Source organism: Rhinoderma darwinii, chromosome 8 (assembly GCF_050947455.1).
Source record: "Rhinoderma darwinii isolate aRhiDar2 chromosome 8, aRhiDar2.hap1, whole genome shotgun sequence".
Lineage (NCBI taxonomy): Eukaryota > Metazoa > Chordata > Amphibia > Anura > Rhinodermatidae > Rhinoderma > Rhinoderma darwinii.
Window position 1 is genome coordinate 40,906,940 of NC_134694.1, and position 24,243 is coordinate 40,931,182.

Below are 24,243 nucleotides of genomic sequence, written 5' to 3' on the forward strand. Positions count from 1 at the left end.
AGTACGATATAATGTACTGGGAAACTGAAAAAAATATATTTGCAGGCTGAAATTGGAAAAAAACTATTCCTCCTGTTTTTGGGGTTTTGTTTTTACGTCTTTCACTGTGCAGTAAAAACGACAACTTAATTTTATTTATAAATAGATGTCTCACAGGAGCAGGTAAATGGTTAGGTACTGATCAGCACATGTGTGCAACGTACCCCCAAACTATTAAATCAAAGAGTAGCAGGACTCTACTATATCATACGAAAACAAAAAGAGAACCACGAGTCACAAGGCTACATGTAATGTAAAAAAGTACACTTTTTATTGCATATAAATACATCAACATATAAGATATAACACATATAATGATAAAAACACAACGAGGTATCTAAAAGACGACAGGTAATGTCTGGATCACGTAGCAAGGGGGTCAAATCGCAGGAAGTATATGTATATGAGCCCCTAGTCAAAAAATGACAGGATATATATTCCACCTATACACAGTGACATGTATGTGGTAGACACTAAAAATGAGTGGAAAATCAAGTAATAAGTGCGTATAATGCACAGGTGTACGTTACACACCGTCTACTGACTAGCTTGTTACAATGATAGCACTAGACATGTCCCCACATATCATGAACGTCCCCTTTAGTAACTTATAAAAAGGTTTTCCCAACAGAAAGAAGAAGGGGGACCCCCTATATCAAGTATCACATAGGGAATATGCCGTGTATGTATCCAATGGTGAACAGCAGGGCCCGTCCGGCAAGTACCAGAGGGAGCCCCTAAATCAAACACTTACCCATATCTGCAATATTGCGCCTGCGATCCACGTGATCCCCGTAACAGAAAAATGATACTAACACCCCAACGCGCGTTTCGCTGTTCTAGCTTCCTCAGGGGGTATAATCTCAAATATATCCTGTGCACCTTATATATTGTCCCTCATTATGCTGACTCGAACGTTCCGTGTGAAATCACTCCTCCTTGGTCAACGGCGCATGCGCAGGGTAAAGTCAAAGGTCATGTTACCTCAGTCGCCTGTCGTCACACCACCAATGCGCACGCGTGTCTCCGGTGACATGTCCCCATGGAGACAACGACAGCGCGCAGACGGCGTATAGACGAGAGGAGAAAGAGGGACAGATCCGACAACCCTAAAGCACGCGCTCCCCCAAAGTATCGTGAGTATCTAATAGATATGTGTACCTCTCTCTCTGCTACTGTCTAATGCTATGTCACTGTAGGAATATAAACGGTATATGCCCCTTAACATGTATGTGAAAATGAGTGCTGGGAAAAATACCCAAATAAGATAGCATGTATTAACACAACTGCCATCAATTATGGATATATTGTGATAAAAATAGTGCAAAATTATGAGGAAATCATAACATATGCATGAAACAATTCCATTAATAGTGAAAAAGCGATAAACACTCAATAATAAATAATAATATGATTTATACCATGCAAAAGGGCCACAAAAAGTCTATTACAATAAGGCTGCTACGTACTCGTGTTAGTTGTATCGTACCAAAATTTCACTCGAACTTGAAAAAAGGGATAAGTGACAGAAGTCAATAAGAAAATATTTGATAATTTACAGTGTAAAGTGAAGCATGACCCAATAGGTCGTGAACCACAGAGAGTGAAGGACATTAAAAGTGATACTGAACATTGTACCATCTACAGTATATCAAACAGAGGTGTACAACATGCGCATAAGGAGCACACATACATTATCCATCATTAAAAATGAAGGGAAGAGAAAAGTTATTACAATAATATTCCGACACTAGCAGCGTACAGTAAATAGCACACCATCAATTACATATCTAAATTGTATAACAATGTATCTATAGAGGGATAGAGTGTTCATATTTCTCATCTCTATGTCCGCCAATTATTAATCAGATCTTTATTTTTCAGATGTTTCCAATAGCGCAACCATCCAGAAGGACAACTCACAGTGGGAGGGTTCAACAAGGTCTAGACCAGGATACAAGAACGCACAATCAATAACAGAAAAAGGTAGGACAAATGCACAAAAAACACATTAAAATCACCTCAAAATATTAAATAAGCAATGGACAATTCTATCGTTATTGTTATTTGTATAGATATTAGGTAGTTTCCTATGATCTATAAAAAGGCAGAGAAGCTCAATTTCTCATTCAGACCCAGAGGGGTCATGGTTCCAAGGGTGGTGATCCACCTGCACTCCTTTTGTGCTAGAATCTTATTAGCATTACCCCCTCTCACACCACAATGTACCAAGTCTATGCCCCGTGCCAGAAAGGTTTTTGGGTCACATCCATGGTATAGTTTGAAATGTCTCGGGATCGTCTTCAATAGCGTAACATCACTAATATCCTTCGCAGCTAGGATATCCCTCACATGTTCACGGACCCGGACCCTGAGTTGTCTAGATGTTAACCCAATATATACCTTGGGACATCCACATGTTGCATAGTAAATGACATGGGTCGTATTGCATGAGATGTAATGCAAGATTTTAAACAGGCGTTTGTCTTTCACGGAATTAAAGGAAGTTGTCCGTACTATATTGACGCATTCTACGCAGTCCCCACAGGGATAACATCCCTGAATTGGGCCTCGTGTAGAGAATGGGTTGGATTGCAGTGGCACATAGTGGCTCTTTACCAGTATGTCTCTCAGATTTTTATTTCTCCTCGCCGTCATCTGGGGGTAAGTTGGTAAAGCCTTTGAGAATACAGGTTCAGTGTGCAAAATCGACCAATGTTTCTCCAGAACTGATCGCATAGTTTGCCACTGGTTGTTAAAAGTGGAGATAAATCTAATTTTATTATCCATCTGATCCTTCTTTTTTACACCTGTCAGATGTAACAGGTTCTTGCGTTCTGTGTTTTTTGCACGACTATATCCCTGTTTTATACATCTTTGGCTATAGCCCCGAGCTAGAAATCTCTCTTTGAGGTCCTGTGATTGTTCCTCAAATTTTTCCTCAGAGGAGCAAATCCGCTTCATTCTAAGAAATTGACCAACTGGGACAGCTCTGGTGGTGGAGTGTGGATGTGCTGAGGTGGCATGCAGCAGGGAGTTAACCGACGTCTCTTTTCTAAAGACATCAGTCTGTAATGCTCCCTCTGCGTCCGCCTCAATAGTCACATCCAAAAAATCCACTCTACGTGTATCAGAAGTAAATGTCAATTTGATGTTGAATGTATTCGTATTCAATGCCTCCATAAATTCATTCAGCAATTGCTCGCTGCCCTGCCAGATGATGAATACATCATCTATGTAGCGCAGCCAGCACTGCACATGGTCAGCGGCACGGGCGCCGCCATCCTGCAACACCTGTCTCTCCCAGAAACCGAGAAACAGGTTTGCATATGCCGGAGCGCATGCCGCACCCATTGCAGTGCCCTGCTTTTGTACATAGAAGGTATCTTTGAACACGAACAAATTGTGGGTAAGTATATATTCCAAAAGTTCGATAATCAGATCTCTCATCAGGCTGTCCCAGTTGCTCACCTCCAAAAAGAAGCGGACCGCAGTCACCCCATCGCGATGTCGAATGCTTGTATATAAAGACTCGACATCCGCCGTCACCAGCAGCATATCTGATTCCAGTACAATCCCATCCATTTTAGTGAGCAAATCCGTTGTATCTTTTAAGTAAGAGGGCAGTGTTTCAACTAGCGGTTTTAAATAAAAGTCAATAAACCTACATATCGGGTCGCATAGCCCGTCTATCCCCGACACTATGGGTCTCCCCGGTGGTTCCAGTGGATTTTTATGAACTTTGGGTAACAGATAGAAAGTGGGGATTTTAGGGTATTGGACCATAAGGCCGTCAAACACTTTTTTGGGGATTATTCCTTTCTCCAATGCCATATCTAGTATTTTGCCCAGTTCTGAGGAAAAAGTACTTATGGGACTGTATGAGAGCTTCTCGTATGTCTGTTTGTCCCTCAACTGACGGAAAGCCTCCCTCTCATATAGGTTGGTTGGCCAGATCACAATGTTTCCCCCCTTGTCCGCTGGTTTATACACAACATCTTTATAAGATTGTAGTTGTTTAAGTGCTATTCTTTGATTTGCCGTCAGGTTATCATAGTGTTTGTTAATTGAGATCTGTTGGAAATCCTCCATCACTAGTTTGGTGAAAATTTCCACCTGTGGGCAAAGGGACATGGGGGGAAACCTTGTTGATCTGGGAAGTACCGAGGATGGAAACCCACCTTGTTGCGGGGAAATTTGTTCATGTAACAGCTCCTCTAGAGCTGCCAGGGTTTCTCTTTCCATTGCACTATTCAAGCCCATATCGAGGTCACCCCTACTGTGCAGTTTCCTCAGGATCAGCTTCCGTGAAAACAGATGAAGATCCTTTAGAGCTGTGAAGTAATCAAATGAATTACTAGGAGAAAACGTTAGTCCCTTGTTCAAAATATCACATTGTGTGTCGGAGAGGGTATGCTTAGATAGATTAATTACCTCAAGGTTTTTTGACTTTTTACTCCTTTGATAGGGAGAAGGGGTCTTACGCTTAGCGACTTGCCTCTCTCTATTTCTCCTCGGAAAAATAGGATCTTGTTTGTTTGACGCCATTTCTCCATTCCATCTGTTCCCTGTGTGTTCATCTGAGGTTTGAGAGGATATGGACCCTGATCTGGAGCGGGAATTAGTACGTGGCCTTCCTTGCCGCCATTTAAATACTCTGCCCTGCTGAAAATCAGCGACATCCCTCTGAAACTTTTTGGTTTTAATGGAGCATATCTCCTGTTCCCATTTCTGGAACTCTTTGTCTAGATCTATATTTAATTTGTCTAGAGCATCGTTGGAGAGATCTTTTTTAAGGGACACTTGTATTTCATCAATTTCCTTTTCAATTCCCACCAGAGTGGCAATATTTGACTGGATCAGGAGATCCATGAAGCCCCGTGAACAGGTCGTAGATAAGATTTCCCATTTATCCTTGAAATTATCTTCCTCAATGGAAAAAGAGGGGAAGACCTGTATTCTCAGGCCTCTTGGAATCAGGCCTTTACTTAGGTATCTATCCAAGAAGGCCTTATTCCACCATATTTTTGTTCTTAATTTGAGCAATTCTTTGAGCCTATTAATCAGTACCCTCGTATCTTTGCCATTGCTATCTAAAAGCAAGTTAAAATCCTCTTTGAAAACCTCATTGAGTTGCGAGATCCACGATTGGTCTCGCAATCGAAAATCCATATTGGGCCTGGAGCCAGAAGCTGTGAAGAACACAGAAAATACAATTTATAAATAGATGTCTCACAGGAGCAGGTAAATGGTTAGGTACTGATCAGCACATGTGTGCAACGTACCCCCAAACTATTAAATCAAAGAGTAGCAGGACTCTACTATATCATACGAAAACAAAAAGAGAACCACGAGTCACAAGGCTACATGTAATGTAAAAAAGTACACTTTTTATTGCATATAAATACATCAACATATAAGATATAACACATATAATGATAAAAACACAACGAGGTATCTAAAAGACGACAGGTAATGTCTGGATCACGTAGCAAGGGGGTCAAATCGCAGGAAGTATATGTATATGAGCCCCTAGTCAAAAAATGACAGGATATATATTCCACCTATACACAGGGACATGTATGTGGTAGACACTAAAAATGAGTGGAAAATCAAGTAATAAGTGCGTATAATGCACAGGTGTACGTTACACACCGTCTACTGACTAGCTTGTTACAATGATAGCACTAGACATGTCCCCACATATCATGAACGTCCCCTTTAGTAACTTATAAAAAGGTTTTCCCAACAGAAAGAAGAAGGGGGACCCCCTATATCAAGTATCACATAGGGAATATGCCGTGTATGTATCCAATGGTGAACAGCAGGGCCCGTCCGGCAAGTACCAGAGGGAGCCCCTAAATCAAACACTTACCCATATCTGCAATATTGCGCCTGCGATCCACGTGATCCCCGTAAAAGAAAAATGATATTAACACCCCAACGCGCGTTTCGCTGTTCTAGCTTCCTCAGGGGGTATAATCTCAAATATATCCTGTGCACCTTATATATTGTCCCTCATTATGCTGACTCGAACGTTCCGTGTGAAATCACTCCTCCTTGGTCAACGGCGCCGTTGACCAAGGAGGAGTGATTTCACACGGAACGTTCGAGTCAGCATAATGAGGGACAATATATAAGGTGCACAGGATATATTTGAGATTATACCCCCTGAGGAAGCTAGAACAGCGAAACGCGCGTTGGGGTGTTAGTATCATTTTTCTGTTACGGGGATCACGTGGATCGCAGGCGCAATATTGCAGATATGGGTAAGTGTTTGATTTAGGGGCTCCCTCTGGTACTTGCCGGACGGGCCCTGCTGTTCACCATTGGATACATACACGGCATATTCCCTATGTGATACTTGATATAGGGGGTCCCCCTTCTTCTTTCTGTTGGGAAAACCTTTTTATAAGTTACTAAAGGGGACGTTCATGATATGTGGGGACATGTCTAGTGCTATCATTGTAACAAGCTAGTCAGTAGACGGTGTGTAACGTACACCTGTGCATTATACGCACTTATTACTTGATTTTCCACTCATATTTAGTGTCTACCACATACATGTCCCTGTGTATAGGTGGAATATATATCCTGTCATTTTTTGACTAGGGGCTCATATACATATACTTCCTGCGATTTGACCCCCTTGCTACGTGATCCAGACATTACCTGTCGTCTTTTAGATACCTCGTTGTGTTTTTATCATTATATGTGTTATATCTTATATGTTGATGTATTTATATGCAATAAAAAGTGTACTTTTTTACATTACATGTAGCCTTGTGACTCGTGGTTCTCTTTTTGTTTTCGTAACTTAATTTTATTGTGCGTCTCAATACAATTACAGTGATACCAAATTTATATAGGTTTTTTTTATATTTTACTACTTTTACAAAGAAAAGACTATTTGTTAAAAAAAAAATAGTTTTGTATCATCACATTCTGAGAGGCATAACTTTTTTATTTTTTGGTCAATTGAGCAGTGTGAGGACATATCTTTTATTGGTATCATATTATGGCACATTTACGAGCTGTAGCTTTTATTGGTATCATATTATGGCACATACAACTTCTTGATCACTTTTTATTACATTTTTTTAGAGCTAAGGTGAACAAAAAACTGCGATTTTGAGGTTTTAAACTCTTTATTTCTTACGGCGTTCGCCGTGCGCAATAAATGACATTTGACTTTATTCTGCAAGTCGGTACGATTACAGCCATATCAAATGTGTATATAGTTTTTTTTTAATGTTGCTGGCATCGTTTTTCATTAATTTTTTTTGCGGTGTTCAACGTGTGGGAAAAATAACATTATAGTTTTATAGCTTGGGACGTTACGAATGTGTTGATACCAAATATGTGTACTTGTTTTAACCCCTTAACGCTCAGTGACATACTATTCCGTCATGGAAACCATTCCGTTCGCGCTCCATGACGGAATAGTACGTCACGGGAGTAACGGCCATTTCGGCTGTCTTCCGGACACATGCAGGAGCTGTGACAGCTGCTGTCTTGTACAATGGTTGCCGCAGCTCCTATAGCGGGGACCGATTGCTGTGTCCCCGCTGATTATCCCCTTTTATCGCGGCTTTTTAGGGGTTAAGCTGCCATCGCCGGCCTGCTACACGATAACGGCCGGCGATGGTGACTATGGCAACCGGACACCTAACCATGGCGTCCGGTTATGCCATCGACGGAAGCCTAGTGGGTCCTGACAAAGTCAGGACCCACTATGCTTGCTGTCAGTGAGTAGCTGACATCTCTAATACACTGCACTACGCATGTAGAATTGCGATCAGGGCCTCCTGCCCTCAAGTCCCCTAGTGGGACAAAGTAATAAAGTTTAAAAAAGAAGTTGTGTAAAAATAAGAAAATAAAAGTTTTAGAAGTAATAAAAGTAAAAATCCCCCTTTTTCCCTTATCAGTCCTTTATTATTAATAAAAATATATAAGCAAACAAATAAACTATACATAATTGGTATCACCGCGTCCGTAACGGTCTGAACTACAAAATGATTTCCTTATTTATCCCGCAGGGTGAACGCCGTAAAAGAAAATAATAATAAACCGTACCACAATCACAATTGTTTGGTCACTTCACCTCCCAAAAAATGGAATAAAAAGGAGATCAAAAAGTCGCATGTACCGAAAAATGGTACTGATCGAAACTACAGTTCGTTACGCAAAAAATAAGTCCTCGCACGGCTTTCTTGATTGAAAAATAAAAACGTTATGGCTCTTAGAATATTGCAACACAAAAAGTAAATGATTGTTTACAAAACGTATTTTATTGTGCAAACGCCATAAGACATAAAAAAAACATATAAACATCTGGTATCGCCGTAATCGTATCGCCCCGCAGAATAAAGTGAATAAGTCATTTATAGCGCACGGTGAACGCTGTAAAAAAATAGAATAAAAAAACAATGGTAGAATTGCTGTTTTTTAGTCACCGCGCCACTTAAAAATAGAATAAAAACTGATCAAAAAGGGGGGTTTCCACTGTTTTGGCACCACAAGACCTCTTCAAACCGGACATGGTGCCTAATAAAATGGAGGCCTCAAAATCTACTAGGTGCTCCTTTGCTTCAGAGGCCGGTGCTTCAGTCCATTACCACACTAGGGCCACATGTGGGATATTTCTCAAAAAAGCAGAATCTGGGCAATAAATATTGAGTTGCGTTTCTCTGATAAATCCTTTTGTGTTATAGAAAAAAAATGTTATAAAAAGGATTTTCTCATAAAAAAAATAAATATGTAAATTTCACCTCCACTTTGCTCTAAATTCCTGTGAAACACCTCAAGGGTTCATAAACGTTCTATATGCTGTTGTGAATACTTTGAGGGGTCTAGTTTCTAAAATGGGGTGTTTCATAGGTGTGTCTAATATATAGGCCCCTCAAAGCAACTTCAGTACTGAACTGGAACCTAAAAAAAATAAATGAGGCAATTCTTCGCTTCTTACATTATACTGATAATGAGCCGTGCCCACCTTGAGATGGCCCCAGTTTTGACCGTTTGTATAAACGGAGACCCCTATTAGACCGTTTCAGTGCCCGGTTTTCCCAAGCATACACCCCAAGAAGTGTATTTCTATTGATGAGTCCTTGGTAGATTTTAAAGGGAGGCTTCAATTCCGTCAGTTCCTGCCGAGTAAGAGGGCAAGGAATGGCGTGAAGATGTATAAGCTGTGCGAGAGTGCATCAGGGTATACCTACAGATTTAGGATATATAAAGGGAAGGACACCAGTATTCAGCTCCCAGAATGCCCCCCCCCCCCTTACTGGGAGGTAATGCAAAAATTGTGTGGGATTTGGTGCACCCACTGCTGGACCAGGGTTACCACCTCTACCTGGATAACTTTTATACCAGCTTCCCACTCTTCAAGTGCCTAGCTTCCAGAAGTATTACGGCATGCGGCACTGCTAGAAGAAATCTGAGAGACCTCCCTAAGCCTCTGCTTGGGCAAACACTCAGAAGGGGTGAGAGCAGGGCACAATCCAGCAGCAACATATTGTGTGTCAAGTACAAGGACAAGAGAGATGTCCTTGTATTGACAACAATACATGGCCACACCAGTACCCACGTACCGTACGAGGTACCAGTACAGAGACCCATAAACCAGACTGCATCCTGGACTACAATAGGTACATGGGAGGGGTGGACTTGTCAGATCAAGTCCTGAAGCCCTACAGCGCCATGCGGTGTAGTATAAGAAGCTGGCCGTGCACATCATTATCAAGAACCTAATCTTTAGGGACCAAGAAGGGGGCACCCAGTACTTCTGGAAGCGACTAGAATAGAATAAAACAGACACGGCGCCACATAGTGCAGATGAAAACGATAAAGAACACGGGAGCAATTAATCGACAAGAAAATTGCTCACCTTAGATTGTGGACACCATTAGGTGTCTCAAAAGCAAGAAAGCTGCTGCCAGGTCCATACACAAGCAAAACAGGTTTGCTGTCAAAGGAAGAGCTAAATAAAAGTCGAAAAAAAGGGACCAGCGGCGCTGCTATAGTAACGATGTCACAGATATCTGCAAATAAATACTTTCATTTCATGTTTATGCAACTGTGACATCGTTACTATAGCAGCGCCGCTGGTCCCTTTTTTTCCACTTTTATTTAGCTCTTCTGGAAGCGAGGCCACAGGCATCGTACCAGGGCAACACTTTCCGGAAGAAGTTCCCCAAACTGGCAAGAAGGGAAAAAGTCAAAAGAGGAGCAAAAGTCTGCTATAAGAGGGGGATAAGGGAGGACACAATATATCAATGTGACGCGTGTCCCGAAAAAGCAGGGCTCTGTATGAAAGTGTTTTAAAATTTATCATACATCCCTTAGATTTTTCATCTACCCCGACGCACTCCGCACAGCTTATCCCCCTCATCTTTCCCTTCTGAGCCCTGCTGTGTGCCCAGGCATCTAACAGCCACATGTAGGTTAGTGCCGTACCCAGGAGAACCCACATTACAGTTTATGGTGTGTATAACTCAGGTGGCGCATGCTGGGCACAATATATTAGACACTGAAATGGCATAGATTATTAGAAAATTGCAAATCTCACACTGCACCATCTGCTGCGCATTACCTTTTACACAATACCTGTGGGGTCAAAATGCTCACTACACCTCTAGATGAATGTCTTAAGGGGTGTAGTTTTTAAAATGGGGTCACTTCTCTGGGGTTTCAACTGTACTGGTACCTCGGGGGCTTCTGCATACATGACAGCACCAGAAAAACTCAAGAAGGCCAAATGGTGGTCCTTTCCTTCTGAGCCCTCCCATGGGCCCAAACTGCAGTTTATCACCACAAATGGGGTATTGCCACACTCAGGACAAATTGGGCAACAAAATGGGGTATTTTGTTCCCTGTGAAAATAAGAAATTTTGATAAAAAATTACATCTTATTGGAAAAAATTCTATTTTTTTAATTTCACAGCCCAATTCAAATACATGCTGTGAAAAAACTGTGCGGTCAAAATGGTCACAGCAACCATAAATCAATTCCTTGAGCGGTTTCCAAAATAGGGTCACTTCTGGTGGGTTTCCATTGATTTAATACCTCTGGGGCTCTGCAAATGCGACATGGCACCCGAAAACCAATCCAGCAAAATCTGGACTCCACCAAACACATAGCGCTCCTTTGCCGTTTGGGCCTATGGGAGGGCTCAGAAGGAGTTTATCACCACAAATTGGGTATTGCCACACTCAGGACAATTACGTGCTGTTAAAAATCTGTGTGGTCAAAATGGTAACAACCATAAATTAATTCCTTGAGGGGTGTAGTTTCCAAAATGGGGTCACTTTTGGGGGATTCCTACTGTTTTGTCACCTCAACACCTCTTCAAATCTGGCATGCTGCCTAAAATATATTCTAATAAAAAAGAGGCCCCAAAATGCACTAGGTGCTTGTTTGCTTCTGGGGCTTGTGTTTTAGTCCACGAGCCCACATGTGGGACATTTCTAAAAACGACAGAATCTGGACAATACATAATTAGTAGTGTTTCTCTGGTAAAACCTTCTGTGTTACAGAAAAAAATGGAATCAAATTGAAATTCAGCAAGAAAAATGAAATTTGCAAATTTCTCCATCACTTTGCTTTAATTCCTGCGAAATTCCTAAAGGGTTAAAAAATACTTTCTAAATGCTGTTTTGAATACTTTGAGGGGTCTAGTTTTTAAAATGGGGTGTTTTATGGGGGTTTCTAATACATAGGCCCCTCAAAGCCACTTCAGCACTGAACAGGTACCTTAAAAAAAGGCTTTTGAAATTTTCTTAAAAATATGAGAAATTGCTGTTTATGTTCTAAGGCTGGGTTCACACACACTATTTACGGACGTATTTCGGGCGTTTTAGCCCCGAATTACGTCCGAAAATGCGGCTCAAAAGCGTTGGCAAACATCTGCCCATTCATTTGAATGGGTCTTACGATGCTCTATGCCGACGGTCATTTTTTTTACGCGCCGCTGTCAAAAGGCGGCGCGTAAAAAAGACGCCCGTGTCAAAGAAGTGCCTGTCACTTCTTCAGACGTAAATGGAGCCGTTTTCCATGGACTCCATGCAAAAACAGCTCCAATTACGTCCGTAATGGACGCAGCGAAAGACGCTTGCACATGCCATTATGGCTGAAATTACGGTGCTGTTTTCTCCTGAAAACAGCACCGTAATTTCAGCCGCAACGGACGCTGCCGTGTGAACATACCCTAAGTCTTGTAACGTCCAAGAAAAATAAAAAAAAATTCAAAAAACAATGCCAATCAAAAGTAGACATATGAGAAATGTGAACTAGTAACTATTTTGGGGGGTATAACCGTCTGTTTTACAAGCTGATGTATTTAAACTCAGAAAAATGCTATTTTTTCAACATTTTCTCTACATTTTGCAATTTTTCATAAATAAACACTGAATATATCGACCAAATTTAACCACTATCATGAAGCCCAATGTTTCACGAGAAAACAATCTCAGAATCGCTTGGATAGGTTTAAGCATTCCGATGTTATTACCACATAAAGTGAAATCTGTCAGATTTGAAAAATGGGCTCTAACAAGGCTGCATCCTTTGTGAAAAACACCAAAATTTTGCGAAAAATTACAAAAATTTGCATTTTTCTAAATTTACATGTATCTGCTTGTAAGACAGGTAGTAAGTAATACCACACAAATAGTTGCTAATTAACATTTCCCATATGTGTACTTTAGATTGGCATCGTTTTTAGAACATCCTTTTATTTTTCTAGGACGTTACAAGGCTTAGAAGTTTAGCAGAAATTTCTCACATTTTCATCAGAAAAGAACCATCCAAAATGAGATTAATTCCCTAAGTGATACAATACAAGGACATGGATCAAGTCTAACCAAGCAAGTATTAACCCTTTCAAGACCGAGCTCATTTTGACCTTCATGACCGGCCCCATTTTCTCAAATCTGACATGTGTCTCTTTATGTGGTAATAACTCCGGAATGCTTTTGCCTATCCAAATCGATTCTGAGATTGTTTTCTCGTGACATATTGTACTTTATGTTAGTGGAAAAATGTGGTCAATAAATTCATTGCTTATTTGTGAAAAACACCAAAATTTTTAGAAAATTTGCAAAAATTATGATTTTTCTCATTTTAAATGTATCTGCTTGTAAAACAGATAGTAATACCACACAAAATAGTTACTATTTTATATATTCCATATGTCTACTTTATATTTGCATAGTTTTTTTAACATTATTTTATTTTTCTAGGACGTTACAACGTTTAGAACTTTAGCAGCAATTTCTCACGTTTTCAAGAAAATTTCAAAAGGCTGTTTTTACAGGGACCAGTTCAGTTCTGAAGTGGCACTGAGGGCCTTATGTACTAGATAGACCCCATAAATCACCCCATATTAAAAACTGCACCCCTCAAAGTATTCAAAATAGCATTCAGAAAGTTTCTTAACCCATTAGGCGCTTCACAGGAATTAAAGCAAAGTAGAGGTGAAATTTACAAATTTAATTTTTTTTGCTGAAATTCATTTTTTTCTGTAACACAGAAGGTTTTACCCGAGAAATGCAACTCAATATTTATTGCCCAGATTCTGCAGTTTTTAGAAATATCCCACATGTGGCTCTAGTGTGATAATGGACTGAAACACCGGCCTCAGAAGCAAAGTAGCACCTAGTGGATTTTGGGGCCTCCTTTTTTTAGAATATATTTTAGGCACCATGTCAGGTTTGAAGAGGTCTTGTGGTGCCAAAACAGTGGAAATCCCCCAAAAGTGAGACGGTTTTGGAAACTACACACCTCAAGGAATTTATCTAGGGGTATAGTTAGCATCTTGACCCCACAGGTATTTTGCTATATTTATTGGAATTTGTCTGTGAAAGTGAAAATCTAATTTTTTTCTGAAAAAATATAAAAAAAAATATTTGCAAGGAATAAAGATTAAAAAGCACCCCAGAACTTGTAAAGCTACTTCTCCCGATTACGCCAATACCCCATATGTGGTACTAAACTGCTGTTTGGACCCACGGCAGAGCTCAGAAGGGAAGGAGCGCCATTTGGATTTTAAAGCGCAGATTTTGCTGGATTGGTTTTCAGTTCCATGTCGCGTTTGCAACGCCCTGGAGTAAGAAAAACAGTGGAATCCCCCCAAAACTGACCCCATTTTGAAGATTACACCCCTCAAGGAATTGTTCTAGGGGTATAGTTAGAATTTTGACACCACAGTTTTTTTGCTGAATTTAGTGGAATTAGGCCGTGAAAATGAAAATCTACTTTTTTCTGAAAAAACATAGAAATGTTTAATTTTTATAATGGGAGAAAAATGACCCCAAAATTTGTAAAGCAATTTGTCCTGATTACAGCAATACGCCATATGTGGTAATAAACTGCTGTTTGGACCCACGGCAGGACTCAGGAGGGAAGGAACAATATTTGGCTTTTGGAGCTCAAATTTAGCTGGAATGGTTTTCGGGTGTCATGTCGCATATGCAAAGCCACTGAGGTACCAAAACAGTGGAAACCTCCCAAAAGTCCCTTTAGGGGACTGGAACGAGCGATCATTAGGTCGCTGGTACAATACACTGCAATACTAATGTATTGTATTATAATGTCATTTTACATGCTCCTGTAACAGCGCGATCGCTGTTCCTGTCCGTTAGTCCCGGGTGTCAGCTGTAATACACAGCGGACACCTGCAGAATATGGAGCGTGCACAGCGCATGAGCCCGCTCCATAAATAACCCCTCGCACCACGACATGCTATTAAGTCGTGGTGCGCCAAGGCGTTAATGCGCAGCGGATGGTGCAAAGTGAAAATTAAAATTTTCCACTGATATGCCATTTTAATGCACAATATATTGTGCCCAGTTTGTGCCACTGAAGACAAATACCTCATACAATGTTGAGCGGGTTCTCCCGGATATAAAATGTCATATATGTGGACGTAAGCTGGTGTTTGGGCACGCTGTGGGGCTCAAAAGGGAGGGAACACCATTTGGCTTTTGGAGCGCAGATTTTGCTTGGTAACTGTTCTGTTTGGGGTTTTGCTGGTATTTCAGTTTATGATGTGGGGGTATATGTAATCTGTGCGGAGTACATCAGGGCATAATAAGAGGGTATAATAATGGGGCACATAAATAATAATTCGCAGATATGTGGCCGGTGTCGCACTGATAAATGGTCGCCCGATCTCATCTGCTTTTGGAACACTCTGCACATTTTGCATCGCCATATTCTGAGAGCCAGAACTTTTTTATTTTTTCTCCAACGGAGCCGTGTGAGGGCTTATTTGTTGTGGGACAATCTGTACTTTTCATTGGTACCATTTTAGGGTACATGTGATTTTTTTAAATCACATTTTATTAGATTTTTTTGGAAGCAAAGTGACAGAAACATAAATTCTGACAATGTTTTTTGTATTTATTTTTTTTTACAGTATTCACCGTGCGGTATAAATGACATTTTACTTTATTCTGCGGGTCGGTACGATTACGGCGATACCATATGTATATAGGTTTTTTATGTTTTGTGGCGATTGCGCAATAAAATCACTTTGATAAAATTATTTATTTTTTGTGTCACCATATTCTGAGAGCCATAATTTTATATTTTTCCGTCAAAAAAGCGGTGTAAGGGCTTGTTTTTTCCGGGACAGGTTGTAGTTTTTATTGGTATTATTTTGGGGTACATGCGACTTTTTGATCACTTTTTCATTCTATATTTTGGGAGGGTTGATGACCAAAAAAAAAGTGATTCTGACATTGTTTTTTAATTATTCTTTTTTGCGGTGTTCACCGTGCGGGAAAAATATTATTATAGTTTTATAGTTTGGGTCGTTACGAACGCGGTGATACCAAATATGTGTACTTTTTTTTAACATTTTCATTTTTTTCCTATAATAAAAGTCTTATTATAGGAAAAAAAGCATTCTTTTTTTTTGTAACTTTTATAACTTGTTTTTACACTTTTATAAAACTTTTTTATTACTTTATTTTTTACTTTTTACTTGAAGCCTGGCAGCACTGATCGCTGCTATAATACATTACACTACCTAGGTAGTGTAACGTATTATAAACTGTCAGTGTGACGCTGAGAGTCACACTGACAGGAAGCTTATGAGGACCTGCCTCCGGCTGGTTCTCATAGGCTGCTGTGCATGGCAGACCCGGGGGCTGTTATATGGCCCCCGGTTCTGCCTTATAACCGACTGCAGCACCCGCAATCGGTCCCCGGGAAAGTTTGTTGTAGTAACAAACTTTCCAGTTCGTTGCTACAACACACTTTCCCTGCGATCACATGACCGGGACGTGAACTAATCCGGTCCCGATCATATCTCCGGGACCAGAGGCAGGTGATAACAGCGCGATCCGGGTGTCAGCTCTACTCTAAGACACCCGGATCGCGCTTTTAACACCCACCGTGAATTCACGTCGGCACTGCACAGAGCCCAGCAAGTGCCGACGTGAATATACAGTGGGCGGTCGGGAAGCGGTTAAAGGAATTCTACAATAAATTACAAAATCAACTTATCATCTGCAAACAAAAGAAACTCCACAGACTAAGGAAGAAATCGGGTCTCAAAATACAAGAAGGAAAGCAAAATGCACATAACCATTTGGATATACCATCCTCTGTTGTAAACCTCTCTCAGTATGAACCTAGCAAAATGGAAATGAATGTTCTGTCTAAAGGACTTACATTTTGTCCCACTAAACCACTTGACAGAGGCCAGTTTTGCAGTGACGTGGAGGAATACTTCCGCAGATTGCGGCTGAAAGAATTCTTTTCTGACAAAACAGATATGACATCACAAGCCGGGATGGGAAAAGAAACATCAAGAAAGAAGATGATGACAAACTGGACGCCACAACCTGGATACAATCAAACTCTGGATTACTACATAGACTGCTTCAGAAAAAAAGTAAAATCTGAGGTCTTGGACCAACAACACAAAGTAACACACAATCTCAGCATGGAGGAAAGGAATGCAACAAAATCACTAAAATCCAACAGAGACATCATCATCAAACCAGCTGATAAAGGAGGCGCTGTAGTGATTCTGAATACATCTGATTACATCCAGGAGGCACACAGACAACTCAGACAGAAAATACTACACCCTGCTTAACCAAACAATACACAGTAGAACTTGTCCGTATCATCAATAATTTCAACGCTGTATCAGACAGTTTAATGGACCTTATACCGGACAATCCCAGAATGGGTACATTCTACATGTTACCTAAAATACATAAAGAAGGCAATCCAGGGAGACCAATCATTTCAGGTGTTGGGACTTTAACTGAGAATATTTCTGGCTGGGTGGAAAATCTTCAAAAGCCCTTGGTGAGGTGCACACCCAGTTATGTCCAGGACACCACAGACGTCCTCTGCAAACTCTCAGCCCTAGGTCCACTACCAGAGGGAACAATATTGGCAACTATGGATGTGGAGTCTTTATATTCTAACATCCCCCATGAGGATGGCATAGCCGCATGCCAACACTTTCTTCAAAAGAACAATCTAGCGACAGAGCCAGCCCTACAACTCATCAGGTTCGTACTCCATCACAATTATTTTTTATTTGACAAAGACATATATCTGCAATGTATGGGAAGCGCTATGGGTAGCAAAATGTCACCACAATATGCTAACCTGTTCATGGCCAAACTAGAGGAAGAGTTTTTATCAACCTGCGCAACTAAACCTCTAGCATATTTCCGGTACATTGATGACCTGCTGATAATCTGGACAGGCTCTGAACATGAACTGCTTTCTTTCCATAAAAACTTCAACAAGTTCCATCCTACCATCAAACTCACTCTCAACTACTCTACATCTCAAATACATTTTCTGGACATGACCATATACATGAGACAATACCATACAAACAACAATCTACCATAAACCTACAGGCCGTCCAGCATATCTGAGATGGAACAGCTTCCATCCGAGACACATAAAGAAATCCATCATCTACAGCCAGGCTCTGCGATACATACGGATCTGTTCAGACTGTGAAGACACAAAACAACACCTGATATCACTGAGGAATACATTCCTACAACAGGGATACCATGCAAGGATTATAGATGATCAGATCTACAGAGCAACAAGAATTCCAAGGAGCAATCTTCTGGAGTACAAAAAGAAGGAAGACAACAGAAGGGTTCCCCTAGTGGTCATATACAACCCACAAATGAACATCTTGAGGAAAATTGCTGCTGATCTCCAACCTATATTTAACAAAGACAATAAACTGAAGGAAATATTCCCAGATTTACCACTCCTTGCGTACAAACAGCCACCAAACCTAAGGAATCTCCTGGTCAGAAGTGTCCTCTCACCACCATCAGAGACTGGCACTTTTCCTTGCAACAGTAGAAAATGCAAGACCTGTACCAACATCTGGTCATCAAACACCATCCACATACCAAACACGCAGCAGGACTATAAAATCACTGGCACGTTCTCCTGCACATCCTCCAATGTAGTGTACATGATCCTGTGTACAAGGTGCATCAATAAAGGAATCTACATTGGGGAAACCATACAAAAACTACAAACCAGGATGAATCTTCACAGACATACAATAAAACAGGAGGTGGATACACCCGTGGGAAAACATTTCTCTGGACCTGATCACAGTTTGGCAGATTTAAAGGTACTCATTCTGAAGGGTCATTTTAAAAACAACAGAGAAAGAAAAATTTGGGAATTCAAGATGATGATAAAATTCCAGTCATTGACACAAGGCCTCAATCTAACACCAGGATTTATGAGCCACTACATGGACACACGTCACGTCCCCCATCAGACTGACTCCAGATGCCTTAACTCCTAAGTCATCACCCCTATAACCTCAGTTTTATTGCCCCGGCTTATCTTAATGATGTATCACCTCATGTACTAATTGTCTTTGTGTAACATCTAAATGTTGTGCTTTTTTCTAAGTCATTCATTTGTAAACTGCCTGAAGAAGGGGCCTCTGTGCTCTGAAAGCTGCATATAGAACTTTTATGGTTAGCCAATAAAGGTATCATACCTATTATACTTTTGTCTGTTTTGACACAAAAGTATTTAACATTTCACATTTTCATGAAAATGTCAAAAGGCTATTTTTACAGGGACTAGTTCAGTTGTGAAGTGGCTTTGAGGGGCCCATACAATACGAACCCCCATAAATCACCCCACTTTAAAAACTGCACCCCTCAAAGTATTCAAAACAGCATTTAAAGTTTGTTAACCCTTTAGGCATTTCACAAAAATTAAAGTAAAGTAGAGGTAAAATGTACAAATTTAATTTTTTTTTGCAGAAATTTATATTTAATCAATTTTTTTCCTCTAACACAGAAGGTTTTACCAGAGAAATGCAACTCAATATTTATTGCCGAGATTCTGCAATTTTTAGAAATATCCCACATGTGGCCCTAGTGTGATAACAGACTGAAGCACAGGCCTCAGAAGCAAAAGAGCACCTTCTGGATTTTGGGGCCGTCCTTTTATTAGATTATATTTTAGGCACCATGTGAGGTTTGAAGACGGTTGTAATGCCAAAACAAAGGAAACACCACAAATAAGACCCCATTTTCAAAGCTACACCCCACAAGGAATTCACCTAGGGGTGTAGTGAGCATTTTGACCCCACAGGTCTTTCATAGATTGTATTAGAATTTAGACGTAAAAATGAAAAATTACATTTTTTTTCCAATAAGATGTAGTTTTAGCTAAAAAAAAAACAACAAATGTCCACAAGGAATAAAGAAGAAAAAGCCCCCAAACATTTGTAAAGCATTTTCTCCAGAGTACGGAAATACCTTATATGTGGTAATAAACTGATGTTTGGGCACACGACATGGCTTAGAAGGGAAGGAGCGCCACTTGGCTTTTGGAGCGCAGATTTTGCTGGATTGGTTTCTGGGCACCATGTTGCATTTGCAAAGCCCCTCAGGTACCAGTACAGTAAAACTCCCCAGAAGTGACCCCATTTTGGAAACTAAACCCCTCAAGGCACTTATTAAGCCATATTATATATGCCAATATGTGGTGCCTAGCTTGTGCCACCTTGAAAAGACAGCACTCTAATTTAGAATCTCCCTACATGTGGCCCTAATCTTTTGCCTGGACATTCGACAGAGCTCAGGAGTGAAAGAGTACCATACGAAATTGAGGCCTAATTTGGCGACTTACAAAGTATTGGTTCACAACTGCAGAGGCTCAGATGAGAAATAATAAAAAGAAACCCCTGAGAAGTGACCCCATTTTGGAAACTACACCCTTCAAGGCACTTATTAAGGGGTGTAGTGAGCATTTTCACCCACAGGTCTTTTCCATTAGTGATTGAGCTGCGGATGGTGCAAAGTAAATTTGCCATTTCAGTGGCAAATATGTTGTGACCTGCTTGTGCCACTGGAGATACACACCCCAAAAATTGTTAAAAGGATTCTCCTAGTCATGGCGATATATGTGGAAGTAAACAGCTGTTTGGGCACACTGTAGGGCTCAGAAGGGAGGGAGCGCCACTTGGCTTTTGGAGCGTGGATTTTGCTTGGTAGTAGTTTTGTTTGAGTATTACTGGTGTTTTCCGTTTATAATGTGGAGGCATATGTAAGCTGTGCGGAGTACAACAGGGCATAGTCAGGTGGTATAATAATGGGGTAAAAAAACAATAAAATAATCCATAGATATGTTAAGCTGTAAAGCAATCTTTTCTGCACAGGCCAGTGTCGCACTGATAAATTATGTCCTTACTTATCCCTGTTTTGGTCCACACTCCGTACCTTTGCAGTTTGGGGAATTTTGCTGGGAAGTGTTGTCCTGGTATAAAACGGGCACCGTCACTTCCAGCAGATATGTTGGGGTTCTTCCCTTCCTGGTTCCCTAATTTTAGGGCTTTGATAAATCACCTCTTGAAACAGAAGAAATGTTCCCCTCGGGTCAGCACAACTGCATATTTTTTTTATTTCCTGACTTATTGGAGCCTTAACTAATTTTATTTTTTATTATAGACGTAGTGGTATGAGGGCTGTTTTTTTTGCGGGAAGAGCTGTAGTTATTATTGGTACCATTTTGGGGTACATGCGACTTTTTGATCACTTTTTATCCTATTTTTTGTTAGGCAAGGTGACGAAGTTACGTTTTTTTTTATACAGCGTTCACCATGCTTTATTCTGCTTTCAGTACGATTTAGGCGGCACCACATTTTTAGCTTTACAACTTTTTGCACAATAAAATTACTTTTGTAAAAGAATGTATTTTTCTGTCGCCATGTTCTGAGAGGCATGACTTTTCAAAAAAATTTTGTTGACTGATCTGTAAGAGGGGTTGTTTTTTGTGAGACGAGTTAATTGTTTTTATATGTATAATTTTTAGATACATGCAACTTTTTGATCACTTGTAACGTACAGCTGCCACCGGCCGCTTTTGACACGGGCTCAGCTTCTGAGCCCGCACCATCCTGCCGTCGGTACCGGAAGCCTTTTAGGCCTCACCTCTGGGTGGGGCCTGGATGGCTTCCATACTAGGCAGCGCGGGAGGCCAGTATTAGGCAGCCACCAGCACTCCGGCGATTTCCTTTCTGGGGTGGCGATGAGCTGCAAACACCTTAAATGCAGCGATCGCTTTTGACTGCTGCATTTCATGGGTTAATGGTGAGATCGGAGTTAACTTCGGCTCCAGCCCTTACAGCAGGGCATCAGCTGTAACATACAGTTGACACCTGGGGATGATGGCACAGACTCCACTTCTGAGCCAGTGTCATCCATTTGTCGTATGTACGAAAAATTGCAGGAAGCACTAGCTTTCCATGACGTGCACTTACGACAAATGTCGGGAAGGGGTTATTCCCATCTTAGACATTCATGGCATATCTTCCGGATATGCCATAAATATTTGATTCATGCATTCAACACCTGGGACCTGCACCTATCTCTGGAAAATGGCTCACTGACCCATGTCCTACCTTAACCCCTTAGTGACCAGCCCATTTTAGGCCCTAATGACCAAGCTATTTTATTCGTTTTTCTATAGTCGCATTCAAAGAGCTATAACTTTTTTATTTTTTCGTCTACATAGCTGTATGAGGACTTGTTTTGTGCAGGATTAGTTGTACTTTTTAATAGCACCATTTTTGGGTACATATAATTTTTTTATTAACTTTTTTTGGGGGGGATTATAAAAAAAAACTGAAATTCCACCATTGTTCTATGCGTTTTTAAATTGACACCGTTCACTGTGTGGCGTAAATAACATGTTACCTTTATTCTATGGGTCGGTACGATTACGACGATACCACATATGTAGAGGTTTTTTATGTTTTACGACTTTTGCACAATAAAAACACTTTTGAACTAAAATTATTTGCTTTTGCATCGTCGCTTTCCAAGAGCCGTATCTTTTTTATTTTTCCATCAATGTAGTGATTTTTTGGGCTTGTTTTCTGCGGGACGAGACGTAGTTTTGATTGGTACTGTTTTGGGGTGCATGGCACTTATTGATTCATTTTTATTATGACTTTTTTGGGGGGCAATGGAAAAAAAATTGCAATTTCGCCATTGTTTTTTGCGTTTTTTTTTACGGTGTTCACCTTGCGGTTTAAATTACATATTAACTTTAATGGAGTCATTACGGTCGCGGCGATACCATATATGTGTACATTTATTTTTTACACTTTTACTAAATAAAACCACTTTTTATGGGAAAAAATGGTTTTATTTAATTTTTTTACTGTAATTTTTATTATTAATCTTTTTCACATTTATTATTTATTTCACTAGTCCCACTAGTAGACTTTACTATGCGATCTTCAGATCGCTGCATGCTTTGGTATACTTCGTATACCAGAGCATTATTGCCTGTCAGTGTAAATCTGACAGGCAATCTGTTAGGACGTGCCTCCGGCGCGTCCTAACAGGCATATGTCCAGGGCAGACCTGGGGGCTTTTATCAAGCCCCCGGTTGCCATGACACCCCATCGGAGAACCGCGATTGCATTTGCGGGCCGCCGATGGGTGACAGAGGGAGCGCACTCCCTCTGTAAACAAAGTTAAATGCCGCGGTCGCTGTTGACGGCGGCATTTAACGGCCGCGATCGAAGTAAACTTCGATCGTGGGCGTTGGAGCAGGAGCACAGCTGTCATCAGACAGCAGAGCCCCGGCTCCTGCCTGCACGGGAGACCCGTGCAGGACTTGGACTAGGCTCACGTGAAAAGGCGTCAGCCTAGCCTAAGGCCCCTTAGTGACTCACGTGAAAAGGCGTATTGGTGGTCACTAAGGGGTTAACTACGGCCACTGGCTGACGAGGGGGCCGCATTTTCCTGAAACAACAGAGAGCGTTTTGCTAGGCTGCTTGTGGAACTCCCAAAGAAACGAATGGGAGTTACAGAAACAATGTAGCACAGCGAGTCACGCGGTTTCCATAGCTACCGAGTACTGGAAACACTGCAGCTGGCTGTGCTACGCCGATTCCGTAGATGTCATTCACTTCTATAAGAGCAACAAAATGTGACCGACCGCTACGGGAAAACGTAGGCCACCTCACCAGCCAGTGGCCGCGGCTCAGCGACAGCATGGAGTCCGGAGGCCCCGTTCTAGAAGTAGGTGCATGTCCCAGAGGCGGGACCAACATCTGTCAGACATTTATGGCATATTGAAACGATGGTCATGCAATCGACTAGTGATTCTGTCAAAAGGAAAGAAACCGTACGGAGCGGTGACAAACGGAAACCATTAGCAACGGCAGCATTCCCATTGCAATCAATTGTAATGCTAACGGAAGGTACGGTTTCCGTTTGCCTTTCCGTTGATGGGTTCTTCAGATGGAAACCAAACGCTGATGTGAACACACCCTAAAGAAGTGGCTATATTGTAAAAATGAAAAAAAAAAGAAAATAAGTCGCATTGCCAGCCACCATACTAGGGCCACATGGCCCCCTAACTCACTCAAAATTTCCAGGCAATCTCCCTTTTTCATTTGCATTGTGCATGTACACGGCTGAGACGGGTCAAAGTACGGCAATGCCCAATGTATCCTGCTCCGTATATACACCCGTTTTCTACACCCTAGAGATTGCTGGGAGTACCCCTTTAATATGTTGGTGCCTCTGATTCCACAGGCATGGCTATCCGCTCCATGGGTTTGCTGCACGTCCAGCATCATAACATGCAACCCCAGCGGCTGCCCCGGTCTCCCCTCTACCCCGCCGATCACGTGATCTCGCTCT

General features: G+C 41.1%; 2 protein-coding genes across 6 annotated transcripts in view; one reads left to right on the forward strand and one right to left on the reverse strand.

Annotated features, from left to right (window-relative positions):
- Positions 1-24,243, forward strand: part of LOC142658663 (death domain-containing protein CRADD-like) — a 70,853-nt gene that overhangs the window by 42,075 nt on the left and 4,535 nt on the right. For 2 of the 3 annotated variants that reach the window (XM_075834259.1, XM_075834258.1), the window contains one exon: positions 1,924-2,025. The gene's annotated coding sequence lies outside the window, so the exon portion shown is untranslated. Of the gene's footprint in view, positions 1-1,904; positions 2,026-24,243 lie in introns of those variants that run through there. The other variant, XM_075834260.1, reaches the window with a different exon arrangement.
- Positions 528-24,233, reverse strand: LOC142658662 (uncharacterized). 3 transcript variants are annotated; one of them, XR_012850143.1, is made up of 4 exons: positions 23,963-24,233; positions 4,474-5,231; positions 4,221-4,373; positions 528-1,983 (listed from the first exon to the last, which is right to left on the reverse strand). XR_012850143.1 is itself a non-coding variant. In XM_075834256.1 (3 exons), the coding sequence occupies exons 2-3, from the start codon at positions 5,209-5,211 to the stop codon at positions 1,913-1,915; spliced, it is 1,062 nt and encodes a 353-aa protein (XP_075690371.1). In that variant the 5' UTR covers positions 5,212-5,231; positions 24,103-24,233; the 3' UTR covers positions 528-1,912. The 3 variants fall into 3 exon arrangements, 2 of the variants coding, with proteins under 2 accessions (XP_075690371.1, XP_075690370.1); XM_075834256.1 differs by having other exon boundaries at positions 4,221-5,231; positions 24,103-24,233; XM_075834255.1 differs by having other exon boundaries at positions 4,221-5,231.

Excerpts from the sequence above, each read along its gene's own strand:
- LOC142658662 (XM_075834255.1), bottom strand. The coding sequence starts at position 24,179 with ATGATGCTGGACGTGCAGCAAACCCATGGAGCGGATAGCCATGCCTGT. Across the intron at positions 5,232-23,962 it reads AGATTGCCTGGAAATTTTGA|CTTCTGGCTCCAGGCCCAAT; the intron begins GTGAGTTAGGGG and ends TGTTCTTCACAG. Across the intron at positions 1,984-4,220 it reads ACAAATTTCCCCGCAACAAG|ACCTTGTTGAACCCTCCCAC; the intron begins GTGGGTTTCCAT and ends ATCCTGGTCTAG.